At 39.3% G+C, this 18,448-nt stretch overlaps 1 protein-coding gene across 2 annotated transcripts in view; it reads left to right on the top strand.

Annotated features, from left to right (window-relative positions):
• LOC126298908 (protein FAM91A1) overlaps positions 1-18,448 on the top strand; it is a 148,089-nt gene that overhangs the window by 85,891 nt on the left and 43,750 nt on the right. For both annotated transcript variants that reach the window (XM_049990450.1, XM_049990451.1), the window contains 2 exons: positions 10,764-10,927; positions 16,936-17,084. In XM_049990450.1, coding sequence (XP_049846407.1) covers positions 10,764-10,927; positions 16,936-17,084 — 313 coding nt within the window. The remainder of the gene's footprint in view (positions 1-10,763; positions 10,928-16,935; positions 17,085-18,448) is intronic.

The following is an 18,448-nucleotide window of genomic DNA, read 5'->3' on the forward strand; positions in this document are numbered from 1 at the left end:
ATTTCCACCCAAATTTGATGACACATGTTTTTAAAAAAATGACTAATGAACACGCAAATTTTTGTATTTTGTCTTTTGCTGTAACTATCCAATTTTTTCATATTTAGTCTCTCACTGTGTTTTCTTTTCATACACGTATGTTTTATTTTTGCTGAATATCTCATATTTGTGTGTTTCACCCTGTTATTGTGGTCTTCTGTCTGAAGACTGGTTTGATGCAGCTCTCCACATTAGTCTTTTCTGTGCAAGCCTCTTTATTACCAAAAAACTGCTGCAACCTACATTCATTTGAACTTGCTTACTGTTTTCATCCCTTGGCCTCCCTCTACAGTTTTTACCCTGCACACTTCCCTTCAGGTACAATATTGACAATTCCTTGATGCCTCAGAATGTGTCCTAATAAACAAACTCCTCTTTTAGTCAAATTGTGGCATTAATTTCTTTTCTCCCAAATTTGATTCACTACCTTCTCATCAGTTACATTATCTGTCCAACTTATTATCTTCAGCATTCTTCTGTATCACCATATTTCAAAAGTCTTTATGCTCTTCTTGTCTGAAGTTCTTATCGTCAATATTTCAATTCCATACAAAACTACACTCCAGACAGATACCTCCAGAAAAGACTTCCTAACACATTAAGTTCATATTTGATGTTACCAAGTTCCTCTTTTTTGGAAATGATTTCGTTGCTGTAGCCAGTCTGCATTTTATGTCATCTCTACTTTGGACATCATCAGTTATTTTGCTGCTCAAATAACAAAACTCATTTACTGCTTTTAGTGTCTCATTTTCTGATTGTATACTGACAGAATTGCCTGATTTTGTTCAACTACATTCCATTACCTTTGTTTTCTTTTTGTATACTCATCTTATAACCTCTTCTCAAAATATTGTCCATTCTATTCAACTGCTCTATCCAATTCCTGTGCTGTCTCTGATAGGACTATAATGTCATCAGCAAACCTTTGAGTTTTTATTTCTTCTCCCTGAACTTTAATTTCCAATCAAAATTTTTCTTCAGCTTCCTTCACTGCTTGCTCAGTGTATATATTGAATAACATCAAATGTTGTCTGCAATCGTGTCTCACCCCCTCCTCAACCACTGCTTCCCTTTCTGTCCTTCAATTCTCATAACTGCAGTCTGCTTCCTGTACAAACTGTATATAACATTGTGCTTCATGTAATTTATCCCTGATATCTTTTGAATTTCAAAAAACATACTCCAGTCAACATTGTCAAAAGTTCTATGAATGCTATAAAAGTAGGTTCACCTTTCTTGAACCTATCTTCTGAGATAAGTCGTGGTGTCAGTATTGCCTCTCATGTTCCTGCATTTCCTGTAACTCAAACTGATACTTCCTAGGGTTGCTTTCTACCAGTTTTCCCTTCTTCTGTAAATAATTCATGTTGGTATTTTGGAACCATAACTTATTAAACTGACATTTTAGTAATATTCACATCTGTCAGCACCTGTTTTCTTTGGAATTGGAGTTATTACATTCTTGGTGAAGTTTTGGGGGTATTTCGTCTATTTCATCTACCAGTATCTAGCACACCAGATGGAATAGTTTTGTCATGGCTGGCTCTCTCAAGTATCTCAAGAATTATGAGGGAATGTTGTCTTTTCCAGGAGCCTTGTTTTGGCTTATATCTTTCAGTACTTTGTTAAATTCTTTTTCCAGTGTCATATCTTCGATCTCACTGAACTTGTAAGTCATTTCCAGCCAGGTGTCTGGATACTTTTGATCACATAGTGTATGTTCCTCCTCCATGCTTGTACAGTCTTGCATTTGTTCTCTAGCCATTCCCACTTAGCCATTCAACATACCCAGTAAGGAAAGTGTATTGTGAGTCATCTGTGGAGAACAGTGTTTGTTTTTATTGATAACTGCATCAAGAAATATACAGGTATAAGGGAGCATTTTTTGCTGCTGTGATTATTTTTTCTGATTCTGTCTCTTTGTCAGCAGTTAACTTAAGAAATTATCTATGCCCCTTTTATCCAGCTGTATGTATCTGGTGTCTTTGTTGCTGCAAATTCCTGAATCTCTTGCCTTTTCTTTTGCAAGAGGATGCCTGTTTTTCTGAAATATTTTCTTTATTATCTTTTGAAAGTACTTTCCTTCACATTATACAGACCTCTACAAGGTTAGCCAAGAACTCCTTGTTGGTGCAGAAAACTGCTTCCATCTGAATGATGCACACTTAAGGTTTGTTTCACGTACATGTGTGTGTGTGTGTGTGTGTGTGTGTGTGTGTGTGTGTGTGTGTGTGTGTGTGTATAAAAAGAGAGGCATGAGAATCATATGGGCCAAAAGGTTGTTTTGGAAATATGTGGATTGTCTCTTGCCTGTTGAATGACCTATTTCCAGAGTGATGTAACAGTATTGGCACGAGATATGGTGCATGCTGTGTAGCGTAGTCTCTGACGTTGCAGGCTGGCATGCTACAGATTGTCAGTTCAAACCCAACCACCAGCAGTTATTTGTTATTTAGTAACTGTCAGTTGTGGAAAGTTCTCGAAATATATTTGTGTATTCTGGAATATTTGATGTATATACACTGAAGGGCAAAAGAAACTGGTACACCTGCCTAATATCATGTAGGACCTCCGCAAGCACACGGAAGTGCCGCAACATGACATGGCATGGACTTGACTAATGTATGAAGTACTGCTGGAGGGAATTGACACCATGAATCCTGCAGGCTGTCCATAAATTCGCAAGAGTAAAAAGGGGTGGAGATCTCTTCTGAACAGCATGTTGTGAGGCATCCCATATATGCTTAATAATGTTCATGTCTGGGGAGTTTGGTGGCTAGTGTAAGTGTTTAAACTTTGAAGAGTGTTCCTGGAGCCACTCTGTAGCTATTCTGGACATAGTGGGTGTCACTTTGTCCTGCTGGAATTGACCAAGTCCATTGGAATGCACAATGGATATGAATGGATGAGGTGATCAGACAAGATGGAATGCACAATGGACACAAATGGATGAGGTGATCAGACAGGATGTGTACATATGTGTCACCTGTCAGAGTCATATCTAGGAGCATCAGGGGTCCCACATCACTCCAACTGCACACACCCCACACGATTGCAGAGCCTCCACCAGCTTGAACAGTCCTTTGCTGACGTGCAGGGTCCATGGATTCATGAGGTTGTCTCCATACCCGTTCACGTCCATCCACTCAATACAATTTGAAACAAGACTCGTCTGACCAGGCAATATGATTCCAGTCATCAGCAATCCAATGTCAGTGTTGAAGGGCCCAGGCAAGGTGTAAAGTTCTGTGTTATGCAGTCATCAAGGGTACACGAGTGGGTCTTTGGCTCCAAAAGCCCATATTGATGATGTTTCGTTGAATGATTCACAAGCTTACACTTGTTGTTGATCCAGCATTGAAATCTGCAGCAATTTACATAAGGGTTGCACTTTTGTCACATTAAATGATTCTCTTCAGTTGTCGTTGGTCCCGTTCTTGCAGGCTCTTTTTCTGGCCACAGGGATGTCTGAGATTTGATGTTTTACTGGTCTTCTGATATTCATGGTACACTTGTGAAGTATCATACAGGAAAATCTCCACTTCATGGCTACCTCAGAGATGCCGTGTCCCATTGCTCTAGCGCCGACTATAACATGATGTTCAAACACACTTAAATCTTGATAACCTGCCATTCTAGCAGCAGTAACCGATCTAACAACTGTGCCAAACCCTTGTATAGGCATTGCCGATCACAATATCATATTCTGCCTATTTAAATATCTGTTTATTTGAATACACATGCCTATACCAGTTTCTTTGGCGCTTCAGTGCCTATATAGCAGCAATCTCTGTCCAGGAGACAGTTATGTTCTGTCTGTATGGTGTTGTCTGTAACAAATTTCCTATCAGTGCTAAATGTTGTACTTCTCTGATAACCCTGATTTTGGATTTGGACTTGATTGAGGATACTACATGACATTGTTAGGTGAAGATGCCAGGTACTTCAAAGCATCTGCAACACTGTGGCTCCAGTTAGACAATGTAATAGCTGTTGCCTACATGGACAGGAACCAGAATACAAGCAGTAAGTCATTCCTAAGATGTGTATATTGAGTGGACCAGTGGACTCCAAGCCAGCAGTAATTCAGCTGTACATCAGGCATCCATCAGTGTTCTTTGAAGAACATCAGGCATCCATCAGTGTTCTTTGAAGACACTGGTCAGGACCCATCAAATTCAGCGAAAGAATTCAACCGAGTCACCATACACAACAGGTGGGATTGCATGGTGTGTTTGGCACTTCTATTTAGGCAGTATAGCCCACCAGTGGTTTGAAAACAAAGCTCAAGAGCTGGAACAATTTCCAGGTTGAACCAAAGCAATCGTTTGGCTACAATCATCAGTAAGTCAACGCTGCAGGAATACAATCTAAGAACAGGCCCCAACGTCACAGAGAAATGACAGTATTACATGTAGAATATTTTCACCCTATGCCACATTGTGAGTCCAAATATGACAGAAGCTGACTAAATCTCACACTTGATGAAAGGAGTTGCAGAAGACATTTATTGAGATCATCTGATAATGGATGTCATAATGACAGAGGAATCCATCAAGTGGTGCCAGGGAATCAAGGAAATGTAATAGAAAAGAGTGAGACAAAAGCCGACCCCAAATGAGGCCCCTGTAGCAGTTGTAGAAGATCACCATGAGCTCGCCTCTCTTATAAACCAGACTGTATGAGAAGATATACAGCAATGAAGTAATAGAGAATATTGAACAAGAGGTGGCATGAGTCTCCATCACCAGTCGAGCACATCATGAAGAATGGGCTTTGACTTATCGCCTCCCTCCCCCCCCCCCCCCCCCCCCAATCGAACAACAACCCTACTTTGGACCACTGCAGGTACTACCAACTCTTCCACCAAGTAAAATGTCCCACAGAAAAACACACATTTAAAGGATGAAAAACAACATGCCATTCTGACATCTTGGGTTGTCGGGTGTTCTGCCAGATATCAGTGTTGTACTTGCACGATATTTCGGTCACATAGCTCGTAACCTTCATCCGACATCCCAATATGTCATTATATCGCCGGGAAAGCCTGAAGAGTTACAACATTGGATACCCAGACACACTGTGCACTACTGCAGAGAAAGGAGATGAGTGTTTGATGACTATTACACCACAAGACATCAACCATCACAACAGTCAACTGCAGGTGAATGTAGTTGACCTGTGGGACGAATCTCATTACTGTACCATGGATGAGGTTACTCCTCAGCATGTTGTAGCTTTCCCTGTCACCCTCGGCATGTTGTAGCTTTTTCCTGTCACTGCACAAAGGTACCAGCCACTTGCCTAGCCACCAAATTTAGTAAAATGAAGTGAGATGGCTGTCTATGGAGTTGAGTCTACTCCAGGGATGACAGTTGCCAAGATGACATGAACTTTCATCTACAGTCAACCAGTCTGGGCACTAGTCGATTTAGATTTCTATTTCTGTAATGTGGAACACTTATAATCATCATCAGCTAAAGAAGATTGTATTACATGATATGAAAGCGATTGTGCTGAAGGTCACAAATGGGAAATACACTGCTGAAGATCATAAATGGGAAATACAAGGCTGCTATAAATGATTCATTTGTTTTCAGAGTTCTGTAGTTTCCAAAGTATTACATATACAAATATGATTGGTGCATGAATAGAACTGTAAACTCACCGAATTTGCATTGTGCCCACCGGTTGGCATTGTGAGTGCAGTGCCTGAAAAAATGGTGACAAAGCAAGGAAAGAGTTTTTGTGTGTTGCAGTATGTGAGATATTTGTCTGTTACAACAGTGCAGCATGCATTTAGAACGAATTACGTAAAAGAACTGCCAAGTAAGCAGAACATGGTGTATTGGTCTCGGCATTGGGTGTCTCTGTAAACAGAAAAGTACCCTCGACCAAGTGTGCCAGCTGCAACCAAGGAGAGGGTGAGAGAAAGTTTTCAGTTGAAAAAAAAGAATCAACAGTCTGCATAAGCCACAAACTTCGAATACCACAGCAAGCTGTTTGGAAGATTTTGTGATGGCGGTTACATTGCAAACTGTACTGTCTGCAGCTTGTGCAGCAATTAAAATTGGAAGGTTGCCAGTGCTTTCCATTTTGCAACACAATGCAGTAAGCACTTGAGAATGAACATTTTGCCTCCAAACGGATGATCAGTGAAGAAGCACCATTTCTTTGTCTGGAAAGGTTAATCACCACAATGTGGGAGTGTTGGGCAGATTTGTCGAAGGTTAAGTTCCTGTTCAGTGTCACAGACGAAGCTGTATGGGCAGTTTTTCTTCTGTGAGAAGACTGTGATGAGTACATTTTACCTTGATGTCAATAACTATCAGTGGTTGTTGCCACAACTGACTGCTGATTCCAAGAATTTCATTTTTCAACAAGATGGGGCAACCCCTCATAGTAGCATCGATGTTCGTCGCTACGTAAACGGCAAACTTTCCATTCACTGCATTGGGCATAGTGGTAAATATGGTTGGTTGTTTGATTTGGGGGAGGGGACCAAATGATGAATATGACGTGGCTCTCTTTCCTTGAAATGCCCCCCAGATCACCTGACATAACGCCTTGTGATTTCCTTTGGGGGTACATTAAGGACCATATTTACATACTCCCATATGCAAGAACACTGGGACAACTGCGAGAATGCATCAATGCTGCCGTGATAACCGTTGACAGGGTGTTGTTACATGAGGTATGGAATAAACTTGATTACTGTTTAGGCATTTGTCATGTGACCAGAGGGGCCTCATAGAATCTTTTTAGAGAGCAAAATACATACTTTGTGAGTTTACAGTTCTGTTCATGCATCAGCCATATTTGTACATGTAATACTTTTGCAGTTGAATCATTTGCAGTAGCTCTGTACGTCCAGCCAATGGGATATGTATTACAGGAATAACTATCAGTGAAGGAACATAGCATTTTGAATTTGTCATTTAATAGAATGTGGTCTTAGTGGATGGGACTTCTTGCAGGCATTGCATGCAGTCATTGACTGTGGACTATCAGAGCTCCAGATTGATTAACCTATTCCAGCAAGCTCACATAACAAAGATTACTCTGTGCAGTTGTTTGCTGTTTAAGATACTGTTACCGCATCATCATCAAGACAAGTTTCAGTCTTCAGTTGAGATCCACAGTTCAAGTGTGAAGCTTTTGTTGATTGCACAAAGCTAATCAGGCTCACAAAAGAAATCTACATGCCAGTGATGATCGTAAGCATTGTAGGTGGTTAATGGGAAGTTTGGGTTACTGTCATGAGCATCCACAATTCACCGCTGAAGGTATGTGCATAGGGAACCGAACCAGTCCAGCAAGTGCACATTGGGATCATTGAGGAAGAATAGTGTGCTCTGCTACCTTTACAGACAGCACAGAAGAGGAAGCTACTATTGAACTACCATTAGGATATACCCTAGCTGAGGAACATCATCAGTGACTAACAGCTATCCAGCATCAGTTTTGGATGCTTTCAAATCTAAAGTGGAGAAAAGTATTTCTAAACTACCCACACACAGTCAGAATACTGGCAAAATCAAGATTGATGAGGCTGACAGGGAAAAGATTGCTTCATAATTCCCGATGACCTCTATAAATTGAAAGTAATGCCATTTGGACTATGTAACGCTCCAGCCACCTTTGAATTTGTGACAGCCTGCTTCAACACCTCAAATGGAAGATGCGTATTTTCTATCTGGATGACACAGGGTTGTTTTTTTTTTTTCCTTCCAGTGTCATTTGAAGTACACCTAAGACAAGTGACAACTGTGTTGAAATGTGTTCAGAATGCTTGTCTCTGCCTGAATCCCAAAAAGTGCTTCTTCATTGCCAAGAAATAAAAATCTTGTGACAAGTGAATGGCAGTGGAGTGCAGACAGATTCAGAGAAAATAAGAACAGTTACAGAGTTTCCAACTCTGTGGTATGCTTGTAATGTGAGAAGTTTCCTCAGAATGGGTTCATAATACTGCTGGTTCTTAAAGGACTCCATTCCAATGCATGTCCCCTGCAAGAACTACGGCAAGGGGATGCCACATTTTCCCAGAACGAGGTACAAGAAAGGTGTTTCCTTGTCCTTGTGAGGTGCTTAAATCTTCTCCAGTTTTAGCATTGCATGACAAAGTCAAGACAGAACTTCTTACTGATGCTAGTGATTTTGGGGTTTGGACAGTTCTAGTAAAAATTCAGGAAGAGGCTGAAAAGGGCGATAGTATATATTTCCAGAGTACTCTGTGTCCAAAAAGAATTACTCTACAACTGTGAAAGGGTGCCTTGCAGTTGTTTGACCCATCAGCAAGCTCTGTCTATGTTTATTTGGCAAACCATTCACTGTTGTCATGGATTACCATTCTCAATGCTGCCTCACGAGCCTGGAGGATCCATCAGGTTGACTGGTAAGATGGTGGAACACTGCAGTGTGGACAAAGTCTCAGTCATCACTGCATTAAATTATGTTGCTGCCGAACAGAAGGGAAGGTCCAACATTGCTGAAAACCATAGAAGTTTGGAATAATGAGGAACCAACCAGAGGACAATTCTAATTAATAGATGGAACATTGTATAAGAGGAACTGCGATCCATTGGTGCAGAAATCATTGTTAGTTATCCCGGCTCATATACAGCCAGCTATCCAGAAGTATTTCCATGGTGTTTCAACATCTGGTCACCTGGTATTCTTGAAAACTAGACAGAACAAACTCAGCTATCACTGGTCAAGTAGCTAGCAATCTGTTAGATTCTATATGAACCGCTGTAATGAATGTCAATTGGAGCAAATGCCACAATTATGTCCAGGGCATGTCATGCACTGTGGTATCATCAAAGCTGTGCTGACTGCCAAAACTCGAGAAATTGCAAAGTTCCTTGTAGAGGACATCATTTTGCATCACGGAGTACCCCGTGTGATGCTCTCTGATCGTGGAAACATTCTACCGTCAAGTCTAGTGTCAGAGGTAACTTCATATTGCACTTTTCCCTCATAACCACAATCCTTTGGATGCCTTGTGAAGTGCATATCGATTTCACATGATGAATGTTTTTGCAGTCTGTGCTGTTTAACCATGGGGAATGTAATTTTGGTCTAAATGTATTATTATGTTTGGACTTAAAAATTTGCTGTAGAATTACACTATAAAGAGAGAGAAGTTGTGTAGTTTATAAGTTCTGTAATCCTTTGTTGTTAACAAGTGTGACTTGGGTCATTTCTCAGTCTCTGGGAACTGTTATTTGCTCAAGTGATATGCAGTAAATGATGATCAAGAGTGGAAATAATTCAATAACAGTTTTGTTTCATAGAACCTGACAGGTGCTAGGTTGTGTCCTTGAGCCTTGTTATTTTTTGTGAATTCTGATGATTTTTCAACACCTTAGTTATTCTACAGTGTCATAATTACTCCACAATTCTCACTTAAGTACTTGGTAGAGGGTGCTAGACACCAATTCCAAACTTGGAATCTACTGTGAAATTTAAAACTTTCTCATCATATAGATTGTTCCATGAAATTTTTGAACCATTGTGGTTTAAATATGTTCACTTTATTTTTTAATAATGTATTATACAAGGACACAGAACAGCCTGAGAAAACATCAAAAGACAAAGCTAAGGAATAATTATATAAAACAAAGAATAAACATGTGTCAGCAATCATTTTGTGGAGCATAATCAACTTACTTCTTAATCACATATGTCATTATGGTGTACAATCACTTTACTTTATCACCCCCGTCCCCCCAAATGCTAACGATATCTTCTATTGAAGTGGACATGACCTCCACATCGCATGACAACAGGTTTTGCCATGGCAGCTGGTGAGTCAGCATGGTTGATGTCCAATATGTGTTGTGGCTTGTCTGTGATGGGTGCCAGATAATTCTGTCATGTCTGTGATAGGTCTATCAGATGTTTTGTTCGTACCAGCATAGAAAGTGCAGAAAACAGGTTTAAGGCAGTCAATGGAGATAGTAGTTGGCATACTCATAACATCAACCTTAAACATTTTCTCATCCTGCTGAGGACTGGATATGTTCAATCATACAGTGACTGCAGGGGCTTGGACGCAGTATCATGTCGAACAAAGACTTGGTCAAACTTCCAGAGGTCTGTGAAGATAAAAGGGTGAATGTGGAACAGAAAGAATGGTGTATAAAGTGAAGTGTCTTGCTACACTGTGTTGTATGCAAATGTCACAATGGGCTGTATTGTATCTCAGTCTCTCTGTTTAATATCAACATACATCGAGAGCATATCTGCCAATGCCTTATGTGAGTCCATTCATCTATGGAAGGTAGGCCGCTACATTCTGAATTATTTTAACTTTTTTTATGAACATTATCAGAAAATATCCAGGTACATGACTTTTGTCTAAGACAAATTGGTGCAGCCATCTTTTGTCAATCCATATTTTCTTTAACACCAGAATTTGTCTGACAGCATTAAACTTATTAACCATCTGATGACAGTACTTCAGATGCCAGGCCGTGTGTTCCAGAGTTAGACATTTTTGCCCATCAGCTACAAAACTTCTAGATATGAAGACCATCATTTGCTATTAGACACTTAAAGACAGAAATCTGCTGTCTTAAACACACACACACACACACACACACACACACACACACACACACACACGCGTGTGTGTGTGTGGTGTCTGTTCATGTGTTCTCTGTTTCTCTTTATATTTGCAGATCATTAAAGAAAAACACTGTGTGTTTGTGTTGCAGGCTGCTTGTTTCGATGGCACCACTGAGTAAAGAAATAAGACCAATTAGCAGCTGTATGCCACCTCACCTAGGACCTGCTATTCCGGAAGTAAATAGTGTGTGGTTTAAACTGTTCATATATTATATTACTGGATATGGTCCTCCATCTCTACTTCTAGTGAAAGGTAAGAATTTAATGTGACATTATGTTAAAGAATGTATTCTGCCTGGTAATTAATGCATTGCAACTTTTTTTCATTACAAAAATTATCACATGATTTATTTCAGCAAGAATTTTATACAGTGGTAAACCAGGAAGTTATTTCAGCTTGGATGTCAAATTAACACACTAATTGCAGTAGCAGTAGTGCTTATTTTATGTTCATACCTTCAGATATCTTTCTACAGGTGTTATACACAAATGTTGTATGGGGTTAGCTTTTGTGTACCTTTGCTATAGAAAATTTCTCTTATGAGGATAATACTTTTCATGCTTCTGTCACTATTAATGCATTCCACTTCTTTATATGAGATTGACTGAATGTTATTTGCAAAAGAGAGAGAATTTTTTCGAGTATTTTAAGTGGGAACAGAGAGTACAGTATTATTAAGGATTGAGAGAGAGGTATTTTTGGGTTTTGTTGTAAAATATGAAAAAGATATAAAAGATGAATACAATTTTTGAACATCATATACAATACCACACTAAAATGTTTGTTCTGCATGGTCATTACAAATAATTACAGTACTTGTTTTCACATTTGTAGAGTGTTGAGTGCTATACTACGGAGGTGGTGACTACCATGTCAACTCCATAAATTGTTAAATAGATCACAGTAACGCAGTGTGTTACAAATTTAAGGGCCGGCCAGTGTGGCCGAGCAGTACTAGTGCTTCAGTCTGGAACCGTGTGATCGCCACAGTCGCAGGTTCGAATCCTGCCTCGGGCATGGATGTGTGTGATGTCCTTAGGTTGTTGTTGTTGTCTTCAGTCCTGAGACTCGTTTGATGCAGCTCTCCATGCTACTCTATCCTATGCAAGCTTCTTCATCTCCCTGTACCTACTGCAACCTACATCCTTCTGAATCTGCTTAGTGTACTCATCTCTCGGTCTCCGTCTACGATTTTTACCCTCCACGCTGCCCTCCAATGCTAAATTTGTGATCCCTTGATGCCTCAAAACATGTCCTACCAATCGATTCCTTCTTCTAGTCAAGTTGTGCCACAAACTTCTCTTCTCCCCAATCTTATTCAATACCTCCTCATTAGTTACGTGATCTACCCACCTTATCTTCAGTATTCTTCTGTAGCACCACATTTCGAATGCTTCTATTCTCTTCTTGTCCAAACTAGTTATCGTCCACGTTTCACTTCCATACATGGCTACACTCCAAACAAATACTTTCAGAAACTACTTCCTGATACATAAATCTATACTCGATGTTAACAAATTTCTCTTCTTCAGAAACGCTTTCCTTGCCATTGCCAGTCTACATTTTATATCCTCTCTACTTCGACCATCATCAGTTATTTTGCTCCCCAAATAGCAAAATTCCTTTACTACTTTAAGTGTCTCATTTCCTAATCTAATTCCCTCAGCATCACCCGATTTAATTTGACTACATTCCATTATCCTCATTTTGCTTTTGTTGATGTTCATCTTACATCCTCCTTTCAAGACACTGACCATTCCGTTCAACTGCTCTTCCAAGTCCTTTGCCGTCTCTGATAGAATTACAATGTCATCGGCGAACCTCAAAGTTTTTACTTCTTCTCCATGAATTTTAATACTTACTCCAAATTTTTCTTTTGTTTCCTTTACTGCTTGCTCAATATACAGATTGAATAACACCGGGGAGTGGCTACAACCCTGTCTCACTCCTTTCTCAACCACTGCTTCCCTTTCATGACCCTCGATTCTTATGCCTGCCATCTGGTTTCTGTACAAATTGTAAATAGCCTTTCGCTCCTTGTACTTTAGGCCTGCCACCTTTAGAATTTGAAAGAGAGTATTCCAGTCAACATTGTCAAAAGCTTTCTCTAAGTCTACAAATGCTAGAAATGTAGGTTTGCCTTTCCTTAATCTTTCTTCTAAGATAAGTCGTAAGGTCAGTATTGCCTCACGTGTTCCAATATTTCTACGGAATCCAAACTGATCCTCCCCGAGGTCCGCATCTACCAGTTTTTCCATTCGTCTGTAAAGAATTCGCGTTAGTATTTTGCAGCTGTGACTTATTAAACTGATAGTTCGGTAATTTTCACATCTGTCAGCACCTGCTTTCTTTGGGATTGGAATTATTATATTCTTCTTGAAGTCTGAGGGTATTTCGCCTGTCTCATACATCTTGCTCACCAGCTGGTAGAGTTTTGTCATGGCTAGCTCTCCCAAGACCGTCAGTAGTTCTAATGGAATGTTGTCTACTCCGGGGGCCTTGTTTCGACTCAGGTCTTTCAGTGCTCTGTCAAACTCTTCACGCAGTATCTTATCTCCCATTTCGTCTTCATCTACATCCTCTTCCATTTCCATAATATTGTCCTCAAGTACATTGCCCTCGTATAAACCTTCTATATACTCCTTCCACCTTTCTGCCTTCCCTTCTTTGCTTAGAACTGGGTTGCCATCTGAGATCTTAATATTTATACGAGTGATTCTCTTCTCTCCAAAGGTCTCTTTAATTTTCCTGTAGGCAGTATCTATCTTACCCCTAGTGAGATAAGTTTCTACATCCTTACATTTGTCCTCTACCCATCCCTGCTTAGCCATTTTGCACTTCCTGTCGATCTCATTTTTGAGACGTTTGTATTCCTTTTTGCCTGCTTCATTTACTGCATTTTTATATTTTCTCCTTTCATCAATTAAATTCAATATTTCTTATGTTACCCAAGGATTTCTAGCAGCCCTTGTCTTTTTACCTACTTTATCCTCTGCTGTCTTCACTACTTCATCCCTCAGAGCTACCCATTCTTCTTCTACTGTATTTCTTTCCCCTATTCCTGTCAATTGTTCCCTTATGCTCTCCCTGAAGCTCTGTACAACCTCTGGTTCTTTCAGTTTATCCAGGACCCATCTCCTTAATTTCCCACATTTTTGCAGTTTCTTCAGTTTTAATCTACAGGTCATAACCAATAGATTGTGGTCAGAGTCCACATCTGCCCCTGGAAATGTCTTACAACTTAAAACCTGGTTCTTAAATCTCTGTCTTACCATTATATAATCTATCTGATACCTTTTAGTATCTCCAGGGTTCTTCCATGTATACAACCTTCTTTCATGATTCTTAAACCAAGTGTTAGCTATGATTAAGTTGTGCTCTGTGCAAAATTCTAACAGGCGGCTTCCTCTTTCATTTCTTAGCCCCAGTCCATATTCACCTACTATGTTTCCTTCTCTCCCTTTTCCTACACTCGAATTCCAGTCACCCATTACTATTAAATTTTCGTCTCCCTTCACTATCTGAATAATTTCTTTTATTTCATCGTACATTTCTTCGTCATCTGCAGAGCTAGTTGGCATATAAACTTGTATTACTGTAGTAGGTGTGGGCTTCGTATCTATCTTGGCCACAATAATGCGTTCACTATGCTGTTTGTAGTAGCTTACCCGCATTCCTATTTTCCTATTCATTATTAAACCTACTCCTGCATAACCCCTATTTGATTTTGTGTTTATGACCCTGTAGTCACCTGACCAGAAGTCTTGTTCCTCCTGCCACCGAACTTCACTAATTCCCACTATATCTAACTTTAACCTATCCATTTCCCTTTTTAAATTTTCTAACCTACCTGCCCGATTAAGGGATCTGACATTCCACGCTCCGATCCATAGAACACCAGTTTTCTTTCTCCTGATAACGACATCCTCTTGAGTAGTCCCCTCCCGGAGATGCGAATGGGGGACTATTTTACCTCCGGAATATTTTACCCAAGAGGACGCCATCATCATTTAATCATACAATAAAGCTGCATGTCCTCGGGAAAAATTATGGCTGTAGTTTCCCCTTGCTTTCAGCCGTTCGCAGTACCAGCACAGCAAGGCCGTTTTGGTTAATGTTGCAAGGCCAGATCAGTCAATCATCCAGACTGTTGCCCCTGCAACTACTGAAAAGGCTGCTGCCCCTCTTCAGGAACCACACGTTTGTCTGGCCTCTCAACAGATACCCCTCCGTTGTGGTTGCACGTACGGTACGGCCATCTGTATCGCTGAGGCACGCAAGCTTCCCCACCAACGGCAAGGTCCATGGTTCATGGGGGGGGGGGGGGCTCCTTAGGTTAGTTAGGTTTAAGTAGTTCAAAGTTCTAGGGGACTGATGACCTCAGATGTTCAAGTCCCATAGTGCTCAGAGCCATTTGAACCATTTGAACAAATTTAACCTTGAACTTTCCCTTTTGCAGGCAAAGCAGTTAACTGAGCAAGCCAAGCACAATTCACATCTCATCTGAGTTTCGATCTGTCAGTATATCTTTCTTATTTTCCAAACTCCACTGATATGCCATGTCAGGAAGCTTGTTATAGTGCAGAATCCCTGCAGAGTGAAAAATTCATTTTGAAAGTTCTGTTACTGAATCAGAACACTCTTGTGATGCAGCTCTTTTCACAGTATAGTCCAGCCACATTTTATTTTGCATTGCAATACTTGTCATTTGCATTTAATTGTTAACTGTGCATGTGTGTTGGCCTGTATCTGAAAAGTTAAGTAGAATAAAAATACTTTACATGTAGTTTGGAAAAAAATTGTTAAAAATATCTGTACCAATAAATTGTGCTGAAAATACCGCAGAAAAATATGTGTTATATTATCTGAAAAATAATGACAAGTATACGGTTGTAGAAAGTGGAAAACATGAAAAGGTACACATAGGCTCTGCTGCAGTTGTAAAAATGATGCAATGGTATTTCAAACAGATTTGTAAATTCTCACTGAGAATCACCGTGGAAAAATTTTAAACTAGCAAATTTGCAGCCCTTATTTCAACTGTGAGCTGAACTATATGTGAGAGGTATTGAAAATAGTTACTCATTATCTAAATATAATATTCACAACAACTTATTTAGAAAATAGAAAATCATTACTTTTTATATGACTCTCCGAGTTTATAGGGCCTAGTAAATTAAAAAGGAAGTTTATTTAAAGCCTTTACTATAAAATTTGGGAACTGGGTAAAAAATTATTTGAATATGGTGACAGTGAAATCATTATATACTGTGTGTTGTGGTTGTCAGTTATATACATTTACTGCCATCTGTGAGCAGTTTTGACATTACATACGTTTATGAGATCCTGAAATTGCACTAACAGTTTTGCACACAGTTCTGTTTGATCACCACCATGTACACAACTGTGCAGTAGCTGGCATGCCAGAAAAGTGCTTGTAATTAATCCACTTCATTTGTCCATACATAATAAGCAAATTACCAGCATTCCTCCTGTGTTCATCAGTGCTGGAAAAATACGCAAGAAGTTGGCACCCAACACAGTTGTAGACACAGCACATATGTTGGCACTTACTAAAACTCAGTTTTCATACATTGTGTTCAACAACATTTCATCATCCCATTGCTTGTCAAAGTACATTACTTGTCCAGTCGCCCTCCTAACAACTACTACTCCACTGCCTGACAACTGATACACTTGATAGTTGGGGTCTTACACACAAAGATTGGTATTATACAGCAAAAACCATTCTTTAACTTTTCAAAATTAAAAAAGAGGCAACTGTAGGTGATTATATGATTAATGCTAAATGATAATGTAGCATTGACAATAATCAGTTTTTGAAAATATAACCGTATAGACAAAAATCTACTCACCAAGCAATAGTAGAAGAAAACTCATATAAGTTAATGACATGTACAAGCTTTTGGAGCCATGGGCTCCTCCACCCATAGGAGGATTGAAGGGGAAGGAAGGCAGATGAATAAAAGTGACTGGTGAGGTTTAGGAAATGGGGAGGGATTGTGGAAAAGTTGCATGGAACCCCAGGCCAGAGGAGACTTATTGAAGAGGATGAGAAGGAAAGACTCTGTCTCACTGAAGGAAATTGTATTTTTGAAAGTTAAGTGATGGTTTGGTATGTTTGTGAAAGCATTCCATTGACTGCATTATAACAACATTTTTATGCAAAATGACAAGTATTGCTTGAAGTAACTTTAATCACTTTCATGCTATTCATCTATTCTCTCTGGATTTTACAGGTTCTCGAATTAAGAGGCTACCAGCTGTATTCTGTAAATATGAAAAGCTCTTGGTGACTACATGGGGACATGATCCTGGAGTTCTACCTGTCAGTAATATTATTTTTACCCTCAATGAAGCACTTTGCCATTCAGCTGTTTTGGTCCAGGTATGTTTAACAACACTGTCTGATTTATAATATATCTGATTTCTAAGAGTAAATTGAATTGAAGCTATATCTGGTTTTTAATTCCTCATATATTTATGAATACCCAGAGTTTACCGACAAAATTCTCAGACATTTAACATTCAAATAAAATTAATCTTCAAATAAAATTAATCTACACACTCTTGAATAATTTATCCCGAGTCTCCTGCACTAATTTCAGTACCTATACAGATTCAAAGTCTGTGTTTCTTATTTTCTAATAGAGGCTAGCATATACTATGGCAATGAGCATTCACTTGATCCTTGGATGAGGAAATTAAGTCTGACACATGCATCTACATACTCGACATGTGATATGAGACAGAGGGTGTATAGTGTACCACCAGTGCCATTTTCCACCCTCACTCTTCCTTTTCTATTTGCAGACACCATATTGAAAGAATATTTGTCAGTACACCTTCATATATCTTAGGCATACAAAGCTACTTGAGAAAGTAAGATTATTATACTGTTATGTAGTTATCTTACATAATGATAGCAGTTATTTTGTGCTGATAGTGTCACATGGAAAATACTGTTTGCAGTTTATCTGCAAATAACAGTTTTTTAAACATTACAAAGTCCTTATTTCATTTCACTTTTTAGCATTTACAGTTTCTGGTGCTGTTATCTTGTTGAATACAACAGTAAATATGTTAAGCAACCTATTTTGTCCATTGTTGCCGTTTTTGCTATTACCCATAATCTGAGCATTAATTACATTATCTAGCAACTGTGATGTGACAGGGCTGTCTCCAAACAATTGTAGGCTGCTTAAGGAACAGTAGAGCACTTTGTGATGGCAACTGCACTGTACATCTGTGGATAGTGGTGGATTCATTTCCAACAGGAGTGAATCCATATCTGCCTGTTTGCCAAGTGGAAGTTTGATTTAGTATTTTGATAATGTACCTGATCACAACGAAAACCTGTAGGACATTCTGCAGGACATACAAGCAGAATCTAAGGTATTCTCAACATGTGGGAATAAGTAAATTCGGTTCGCCTTCTCAATCTGTGGAAGAACTAAACCATCACCAGTACCTACTGAAGTGTGGCCTTACAAATTGGATATAGCTATTCTTTGGGGTTTCCTGCAAAGACATCATTTCATAGTCTTACTTTTTGACATTGGAAAGTCATGTGAAATCATTATGACACTACTTCAAGGTAAACTATTCTTGGATAGCTGCATTAATGGAACATCCGTGGCCATCTCCATATGGTTCATGTATTCTAATGCTTTTAATTATTCTAAGTTGGAAAATTTATTTCTGATACATTTGGAGAGGAAGAAGATTCTCTCAAGGAAGTATAGCCCTCTT

The sequence above is a fragment of the Schistocerca gregaria genome, chromosome X (assembly GCF_023897955.1).
Source record: "Schistocerca gregaria isolate iqSchGreg1 chromosome X, iqSchGreg1.2, whole genome shotgun sequence".
Taxonomy (NCBI): Eukaryota; Metazoa; Arthropoda; class Insecta; order Orthoptera; family Acrididae; genus Schistocerca; species Schistocerca gregaria.